Source organism: Channa argus, chromosome 21 (genome assembly GCF_033026475.1).
Source record: "Channa argus isolate prfri chromosome 21, Channa argus male v1.0, whole genome shotgun sequence".
Lineage (NCBI taxonomy): Eukaryota > Metazoa > Chordata > Actinopteri > Anabantiformes > Channidae > Channa > Channa argus.
In genome coordinates, this window is record NC_090217.1 from 7,767,246 (window position 1) to 7,777,203 (window position 9,958).

Genomic DNA, 9,958 nt, shown 5'->3' on the forward strand with positions numbered 1-9,958 from the left:
TGGAATATATGGGAAGAAAAGGTTTCCTTCATTTCCCCCTAAGCAAAGCAACACTATTGTTTCATTGAAGTTTTGTGGTGACTGGCAGTCAGTGGATCTACAGGGCACCTTCAAAAAAAAAATGTAATGTCAAACAGGAAATCTGTTCACTGCATTTGGATGAGTAAAGATTAACTTGCCTTTGGGAAAAATTGTGTGATGTCGTCTAAATGAAAGACGCCTAAGTAACGTTAACATATGCATGTAGACTACAGTCTACAAAACGATGGGGAGATTATAGGGGGCAGGAAAGTTGCAGCTACGTGTCAGTTTCCTGTGGTCGGTTATAACCAGCACACTGAGAAACGATTCTGCCTGTCGAAACGCATCATCCAACTCTGCTACTAGACAACACCGTGTCGGCTGAAACATCAACAACGTTTCTATAGGAAACTCCAAAAAAAAGCAAAGAAAAAAAAAAAAAAGTTACCAAAAGTTAAACTATATAGTGACACGCTTTTCATGTTAGCGTCCACGCTAGCTGGGCAACTGTTGAGTGTTCAGCAGGATAAGTTGCAGGTAGCGGTTAACGGTGTTAAGCAACAACGCAGACCACGAACTTTGTTCATATCATTTAATGTTTGGTGGACAGTGACGTAAATGGTGCGTTAATTACCGTAAGCTAACAGTTAGCTGGAAAACTAAACATCTGTTAAGATGGAACAACGGCTCACAAGCTTCGAAATGGACATATATTCTAGCCATCTTGGCTACTGGTTAGTAGATGTAAGTTAAATAAATCTGTCTAATCAACGAGAACTTTTGACGGTCTTAAAACCGCACAGATACACTTTCCTCTGAGCCTAAGCTAAATACCAAGATAGCAAACATGTGCTAATGCCAATTGGTTTCAGCCTATTAGCAGGCTAGCAAATGTAGCAGCAAAGCAGCTAAGGTTAGCTGGCATGCTGCCGCATTCAGTTAGGTTTAATTTTAATGACAGTCGTTAGTATCACAATGCCAGCATCCACGTTCAACAGACGTTTTGTATGTATATTGTTAGATGGGGTAAATAAAAGTTGCATGTTAACGGACCACTAGTTTTGCCCTAATTAGCCGTTGACTCACAAAGCTAACTAGCTCCTTGCCTACACTCACGTAGTGAGCTCTTGTGTTAGGATTCCTACCATTTTCACAATTCCTCTTTGAAGAGGAGCAGCCGGAGCAGGGGCTGTCTGCGATGGTGCCGAAACAGATGCCATGTCCACCGGTTTGAGATGTAACGCCGTTGAGGGGTGACCAGGTGAGGTAAGGGTGCTGGGACTCTGAGGTGAATGACTGTTCTACTGAAAGCCAAGAGAAAAAGACTGAAGAGCGATCAACACACACGTTATACCGGAAACACACTTTACCATGCATACACACACTGCTTCAAAATTTTTCCGGGTCTAAGGAACCAAGTGAATGGAAGTGAATGGAGCAGCTTCACAACCGCCTAGACGAATTGAAAATAAGGCTTCCGGAGCAGGAGGTGCGACACGTCAGCATAGTGTTACCCCAGCGCACGCTGCCTTCGAGTTGTATCGGAAAAATGTACATTTACATTTACAGCGCACCAATAGCAATATTTGCAACTGAAATGCAAAACATCCACGAAAGAAAAAAGGAGATCGTGTAATTATCACGTACTATATGAAAGAAATACACAATTTTCTCCAAATATACATTTTTATTTTTATAATTATGAGAAAGCTATTTAATGTGTACTAATGTGGCACTTTTGATAATGTTACGTTTAGCATTTTTTTATGGAGCCTATTAAAGTATTCAGTGATAGATGCCTAAAAATATATATGTGTAAAAATAGTGTACTTTAAATTAGTTTATTATACAATGTAATTAGTTTTAAGAAGGCAGTCATATTGAGTTATTAATGATATCAACTAAATTGGGTACAGTTTCAACTATTATTTCCAACTAACATGCAAACACAACTCACAATATTTACAGACAAAATATAAGTGAATCTGTTCTCTAGAATAGACCAGCACATTGATAACTAATCTGTCATGGCAAAGCAAGTTAAGTCCAGGGCTTGATCACTGTCAAAACCTAATGAAACAGGCCACTGTTAATGTTTCTGCATAGGAAAAACAAGCAATTTGCATGAATTGACAAAGAAAAACAATAGGTTGTAATAAAGGGTCTTTATCTAGAAATTACATTCTATAACATGTCCTGTACATGTGTTGCTACATCTATATGCATATGAAAAAGGTAAAAATGCATTTATTCAGAGTAACATGAAACTGGCTACTCGTACACAGCTGATCGGGAGACTGACGGCTTGCATCACCAATAGTATATCTGTCAATTTAAACTTGGATAAGGCTCTTGCTAAGATGATGATTATTATAAAGTATGAAATACGAAGATGATGAATAAAAAGTCATCAAAGTGTCAAAATCAAAAATGAGGACAAATCATCAGACCAGGGATGATCTTACATCAGATGAAACAAATATTTTCCTTGTTCTGTTATGCTGCTGCTTAGTTGTACTTGGCAACTCTCGGATGTGATTGTGAGTAACTGTGAGTGGGAAGCAGGGCATTGCTGAAAAGAACATTCATGCTCAGGGGACCTGCTCTAAATGTTTGTAGGCCAAATACCTTGCGATGTGTTTATATATATCAACCGTTTTATTGCTCAGAAATCAATTCCCACAAAGAGAAACGTGTAATTACGGCATGCAAACTGTGTGTGTGTGTGTGTGTGTGTGTGTGTGTGAGAGAGAGAGAGAGGGAGAGAGAGAGAGCTGTCACACATAGATAAAGAAGAGAAAACATAAGCATCTTTCTGGAGTGTCTTTGTTCAGAATATACAGTAACTGGAATAATATGGGTGGGAAATTCAAGAAAATAGTGTGTTAAGCTTACTATAAGCATGTGTGACTACAATTTAGACACAGATTAGTTCCAGCTGAATAACACAAAATTGTCTGCTACAAAACAATCATTAAGTTCATCTACAATTTCATGTTTTCTCTTCTCTTTTTTTTTAATTTTAAATTCATTTTACATATTTGGTTTTAGCTGTGTCAGGTCAGAGGCTGGTCTCATCACTAAGGGAAAAAAATCAATTTACATGACACATTAGATCTGTAATTGTCTCTACATATTTGAAAAGCAGGTAAAGATTAATTTGGAATTAGTCTAAATTCCCTGGTTCGTGTTTGGTGATCAGTGTATGCGACCTTACACGCTCCTTGGATAATGGGCGTCATAACATTATAGGTATGTTTCAATCTATTTTTTTTTCACCTATAACCTAAAGTAGAAATATTGCTTTGTTGTCTGCCGTTGCCATTTTCTATTATTGAGATTGTGATTAGGCAAACTACTGCCATCAAATAAAACCAAGGGCATTATATTTTAGATGTATTATGAGAACATATAGAGAAAAATAAAATGTAGCATGTTTGGAAACGTTTTTATATGGTCTGCTTATATGGCGCTTTTACCCAAAGTGCTTACAATGTTGCTTATCATCCACCCATTCACACACACACCGATGGCGGTGGCTGCCGTGCAAGGTTAACCTGAGACACCGGAAGCAACTTAAGGTTCAGTGCACTTCCACACAGACGAGAAGGACCAGGAGTCGAACCACTGACCCCGTGGGCCATGGACCCTGTGGACCTTAACGTTACGCGTTGTTGAAAAAGGGGGTGTACGCCGTTCAAAACGATGTTGGAACACTTGGTCAAGCCTACATGCCAGGTATTAAGTTATGAGCTATATAAAACTAAGATAAAGAGTCTGCCAGTAACCCATATAGGGTCATATCTTTTTACGTGGTTTAAAAACAAAGCATTAAATTTGCTGATTTTATATTGAATTTCATGATAACATAGACAGTTTATGTGGCGTAACCTACAGCTGAATCAACACGTTTGGATAAATGGATGACAGCTATTCATAAAGTAGTAAAACATGTCTCGGCGATCACAGTTTCTTTTTATAAAATTCACTAAAGTATACATTTAAGAAGTTAACAGCTTAAGATGTTCCGTGCTGTGCTTTATCAGAGAGAGAAACAGTTGCGCACACGGAACCTCGCTGCGCTCTGGAGAGGTTTTGGTAACCTTTTTACGCGGCTACATTTTTCACATTTCCCGACGCTCTGGGAAACAACAAAGCACCACTGTACGCGTTTTATGTACAAGACAAACACACAAGACACGTAATCTAAACCTATAGTCGTTCTATGCCATTATTTAATCACTTAAACTCCCGCACCGGCCTTTGGCGAGGTTGAGATTAGAATTTACGCACCACAAATTTGTGGTGCTGTCTGGATAACACAACTTAAACACGTTAAAAGACCTAGTTTGGCACACACTGTCCGTGCAATAAAGTAGTATAAATCAATGCCCACATCACTTCCTCGGTAATAAATACAAAGGCTCGCCTTATTTGTCCTTTGTCTCGTTGGCAAGGAGATGATGGTGTCCAAAAATGGCTGTCCTCTATCTAACCTGGCTGATTGTACACAGAGAGTATTATTGTGCTCTAACTCATGGTTAATGTATAATTTGGGCCATATGGCATGTTAAAATCCGAGCCTTTATTTCGGTGGCACTTCGATCTGTGTGGACCCAACTAATGATATTCAATTAGTCATTAAACAGGCCAAAAGACGAGGCTTGTGTGGGTTTTCACATAGGCTAATATTTGCTCGTCAAATATTTCCCTTTGAAACGTTTACAACGCATTTTTATCTGCTGGCTGCCCAAGGAACATCTGTGAGGGTTATTTTAGCCTCCCTCTTCTGGATAAACGAGCTCCCCCAATTGGCCCCTTCCTTGCGCTCGTATAGGAGTCTATTTGTTCACGTTTAGAAAGAAAATGTAATAAAGAGATGGATGCGTGATGGATTTATGATTTATCAAAAGCACTTTACCATATGGCAGTCGTCAATGGAGCAGGTTTCCAAATGTTTGCTTTATGAAAGGAGACCAGAGATCATTTTAATCTGAGCCACTTAACCTGGGAGAGGATGCTCAAGTCACGTGACCACGAGGCCCCCATAAAGAGTGAGAGAAACATACCGGTGTTGATCATTTAGGCTCCTTTTACTAATTTTGAACTTGTATTTGTAGAATAACGTGCACCAAAGGAAAAGCTTCAAAGACTGAAATGTGTTGCACTGAAAACTGGGTTTGTCTGATTGAGATAGTGGCAGCCACTGCGCAAAAGTACACTAGTATGAATTCCCAAACTGAAATAGTCTATGAACACGTTGACTGTCTGATTACAGCAGTACACAGAAAATGTCAACACAAGAACACGATTTAAAAACACCCAGAAGTGGGAATATTTGTTAATGGCGCAGAGGAAATTTGGAAAAAAGCTAGTAGTAGCCTTTGGTCTGGTGACATCATTCTACTTTTAGTTACAGCAAACACTGTCATGTGTCACCAGAATATGTCATCAGAACAAGACGGCCCGAAGATAATATTTTACATTCTTGATAACTGGTGTATTATTTGGCTGAGTTGATGAAATAAATGTGGGCAGCGCGTTCTTTGTAACTCACACTCTGTTATTTCTACTTTAAAGGTGCTCAGAATGGGAGGAAGTCCCACGCTGGACTTATTACATTTACTTTCTAAATAAAGACTTAATCAGTTTACCATCTACAATGTGTCGCTAATAATAATGATAATCTAATCAAAATGCTATCAAAAAAATCTTCTGACAAATATAAGCGCAATGAAAACCAGAACACTTCTGGTTTGTGAAGACATCTTGGCAGCATAGACCTACCGATCTGGATCCTATTTTAAATTTATGACGAGTCCATTCAGTGTTGACACTTCTGGCATCAGGCCACCACGTCATGTTGAGGTCCGCAGGCCTATAAATTTCTGCTGGGGCGTGATTCCCCTCATAGTCGTTCACCAGAGGTACTCGGAGTTACTCGGACTTTTTTTTTTTTTTTTTTTTTGCTTGGAGGTTGTTTTTGTTTTTTCTTGGGCACATTTTCACACTACGAATTTTCCTTTAGTAATCCCTGTCATCATCAAGGCTGGGAGCTAACGGGAATGTGCGGAACAAATATCGATCTTCAAAATAAAGGTGATAAATACGTTTTTATTATTCAAGTTAATGAGTTAAATTGACTTTAAGACTATTAAGCCACCTGATTGGGCTTTGTTGTGCAATAATCCAGCCTTTTTTCAGTGAGTTCATTATTTAAAGGCAAATGAACAGTATAAACTGTCCCAATGAAAAGGTGGTGGAAGTATCAACCAGCTAGGAGGGATTTTTCTCAATGGCAGACCTCTCCCAGAATCCAAGAGAAGGAAAATGATTGAACTGGCCTCGGAGGGGGTCCGTCCAAGCCAGATATCAAGGATACTTCGGGTACGCATAACTCTTTTGCAAACTTTTGGCACAATGGAAATCCATATTTAGATCAAAATGTGGTTTCCATGAATCAAGAGTAAACCTCGCTTATATGTTCAGGATTGGAGAATGTGGAAACACCATTGTGTATTTCAGGTGTCCAACGGGTGCGTCAGTAAGATCCTGAGCCGTTACCGCTGCACAGGCCTCCTGGAGCCCAAAACCATTGGAGGCAGTCGACCCCGACTCCTGACCACCGGTGTCATCGCCACCATAATCAAGTGCAAAAGGGAAAACCCGACAATTTTCGCCTGGGAAATTCGAAAGCGTCTGGCAGCAGCACGGACGTGCAGCTCAAAAGTGCCCAGCGTAAGTGAGACGGAAGTTCTACCTTTGGTTTCATGTAACCAAGAAAGAAAAAAAAAGATCCAAGCCATTTAACACGCGTTTGCCATAATGTGTCCTGCAAGGTGTCGTCTATAAACCGGATTTTAAGAAAGATCCAAGGACCGATGTGCATGGAGTTGAACGCGCACATCAGAAGTGAGCAGGGTGAGTGACTGAAACGCAGAAAATAAGTGTGACCTCAAAGTGATCATCACTACAAGGCCCATTTTCCAAAAATGTAACCTAAGCCTGTTGAATTTCCATCATGACATGATTGTCTAACAAGGTGATGTTAAATGTATGCACTCATCATTTGCAGGTTTTGATTCTCTGATTCATGAAGAAGTGAATGATAAAAAGATGTTCGAGACAGTGAGCAGTAAAGACCAGAAACCTAAAAGCGTCCAGTACAGAAACCGCACCACTTTCAGCCCAGAGCAGAGCAGAGCACTAGAGCAAGGTGACGTCAAATCTTCCCTGTCCGTGCTTTTCACAAAGTACGACAATGTTACATTTCTCCAATCAGAAAAACAGCTGAACACACGTTTCTATCTCCCCAAATCAGAATTTTCTCACAGCCAGTATGCAGATATGTACACGAGAGAGAAGCTGTCTACTGAAATCAAACTTCCTGAGGACACCATCAAGGTAGAATCTCACTTGTTTTGTCAATCACATATTCCATCTTTCTTCTACACTTACATTATTGTCTGTCTCCCAAAGGTCTGGTTTTCGAACAGACGAGCCAAGTGGAGGAGGGAAACCAAACAGAGGAGTAGCACACAGAGTAAGTGTGTGTTTGAGCATGTACTCATTGGATGTGATTGTGCATGACAAGGCCTGGAAAGATTATGCATAGCACTAAAGTCCTGTGACAAAGTGCATTTCTCCTTTGCAGCAGCAGAACAGCACAGAGACGTGAATCCAACAATGCCACACAGCTTCGCGTATGCACAGGTACAGTGTAGATTCAGCAGCACTGCTTGTTTAGTGCCTGTAATACCATTCAAAACCTGTGGCTTCTGGTTTCTCACAGACGACAGAAATAAACTGTAGAGTCACAGGTGGACTGTGTTTGTGTTGATTTGAAGGCAACGGGAGAGTCGAGAGTCTACAGCGACCACTCAGATGTGTCCTCTTCATACAACACAGTTGCCCGGAAGTTGCCAAATAGCTACATTTTCCCAACAGAAGCTGGTAAGTTGGTTCTAAAATGCATTGTTTAATGATGTCGAGTTTATAAATTTGGGACTTTTCATGGACGCAGTATGATAAAAATGAATCCATAAACACACTTTGTTTTGGTCCTTTTGAATGTGTTTGTGGTCATTTTATATTTGATTTCTGAGGTTTTGTGTCTGTTTGTTTGTTTTGGTCATGTGATATTTGCTTTTAGTCATTAGATGTATATTTTAGCCTGTTTTATATCTGTTTTTGGTCATTTTTTGTCGGTTTTTGGTTCACGTCACTGTTTAGCCCTGTCCTATTCCTTTTCACACTTCTGAATGTTGCTCTTTTGCAAATACTGGAGCTGCAGCTTGATTTCATGTGTACCAAGTTAAAACGAACTAATGTATTCCTTTAATGCACAGGTTTGAGGAATCCTCAACATCTGGCATCCATCTCAATGTCACCCTTATTCATCCACCAGCCCAATAATGTGGTGACCCAGAATGCAGACAAGACTACCCTAGATCTGCACATTAATAGATTCACTTTTCCACTGGTTCATCATCCTACAGACACAAGGACATCCCTCCCTTTGGGAAGTGAGACCATAAGAACTGACTGTCATGTGTCTCAGTGCTGGAACCAGCAGGGAATTGCCTTTGCTTGGAGCCAGCGTCAGACAGATGAAAGTTTTCTGTTTGCCCATCAGCCCTGGGATGTGAATCCACATCACTGCCTAGACTGAGTGAGACCCCATGTCTGACATTATTCAGTATGTTTTACATTCAGGGTCCTCATTTGATCAATTACAACAACCAGCTCCATTTCTGGGCTGTAGGGACCCGTTCTGACCAGCAGAGTGCGACATATGACAGGAGTTAAAATCTTGTCCTTTACCCTCAATTTCATCATATGCACACCAGCTTTACAAATCACTTTGAATCTGCACTATTGAAATGTCATTAGCAAAGTATCATTTTAAATTCTTGCAATTATTGATGGTTACATCACACAATCCCCGCAGATCTTTAATGAATCAGCAAACAGACAGTTTGAAAAGGCAAAGTTAAGGCAACTTTATAAGTCATAAAGCAGTGAATTAAGCTGAACACATGAGATGGTAAGACTTTTTTAAGGAGCTGTAATTCGTTTTATTGACTTGTCTCCAGGAAATAAAGTGTTACATGCCAAGGTGTGATGGATCTAATAAACAGGTTCTGCTTGAAAAGACGCACACTTCAGAGGGTGGAATTAGTGCTGACAGGGACTATTATATTATCAATTTGTTTTGCATATAAGATCATAGCTTTAACTGGATGCTCATCAGTGATATGCCCTGAGACATAAATCATAACTGCATGGATCATTTAAGGTTACCACTGGATAATATGGATGTTATCTTTTTTTTATAGTCTTGGGCCTGCTGTTTGTGCGGAAGGAGGTTTAGGCGCTCTTCCAAGATTTCTTTCCAGGGATGGCGAGTGGGAAAATCTATAAAAGCATAGCTTCAAAAAGTCTAAACATGACCTGATATCTGCTCTGCTCGGTATTAGTTTTTATGACTGCAACAGGGCAGAGGCATTGAGTTCCTTTATATCCCTTTACTGCAGTGTGGAGATGGTAAGACTCTGAGTTTCTTGATAATTGGTCACCGGAGGGGAAAGATTGGGAGCAGAAGGCAAACAGCTTGGTCAGCAGCATGGAAGTGGCGTACTGGTAAAATGGCTTGTTGGAATTTAAGCCAGATAGGTAAATTATATCTCCATATGACAGCATGTCATGCGTCCGCTTGTCATGTAAATCAATAGTGAAGCTTTTGAAGAAATGCCGCTTTATACTGTACTTCATGCTAAATATTCCCATTGTTACCGTGTCTAAAATTATTTGGCAACTGTATACTAGTTTTTATGGATTACAATTTTACATTAAAAAAGTTTTGATTTATAATATACAATCCATTCAAATCGATTGTGTCCATGTTAAACCAGTGACCCATTTGGCTTTTAGGCCA

The 9,958-nt window shown here is 39.9% G+C and overlaps 2 protein-coding genes across 2 annotated transcripts in view; one reads left to right on the forward strand and one right to left on the reverse strand.

Annotated features, from left to right (window-relative positions):
* Positions 1 to 1,498, reverse strand: part of snd1 (staphylococcal nuclease and tudor domain containing 1) — a 159,618-nt gene extending 158,120 nt beyond the window's left edge. Inside the window, exon 1 of the mRNA XM_067489517.1 lies at positions 1,167 to 1,498. Within this exon, the coding sequence (XP_067345618.1) occupies positions 1,167 to 1,241 (75 nt within the window). The 5' untranslated portion in view covers positions 1,242 to 1,498. The remainder of the gene's footprint in view (positions 1 to 1,166) is intronic.
* Positions 1,499 to 5,826: 4,328 nt separating this feature from the next.
* Positions 5,827 to 9,834, forward strand: pax4 (paired box 4). The gene is made up of 10 exons (XM_067489518.1): positions 5,827 to 6,120; positions 6,278 to 6,408; positions 6,547 to 6,759; positions 6,861 to 6,942; positions 7,097 to 7,237; positions 7,343 to 7,425; positions 7,501 to 7,564; positions 7,676 to 7,734; positions 7,869 to 7,974; positions 8,370 to 9,834. Exons 1-10 carry the CDS (start codon positions 6,087 to 6,089, stop codon positions 8,690 to 8,692), a joined length of 1,236 nt encoding a protein of 411 aa, XP_067345619.1. The 5' UTR covers positions 5,827 to 6,086; the 3' UTR covers positions 8,693 to 9,834.
* The last annotated feature ends 124 nt before the right edge of the window (positions 9,835 to 9,958 follow it).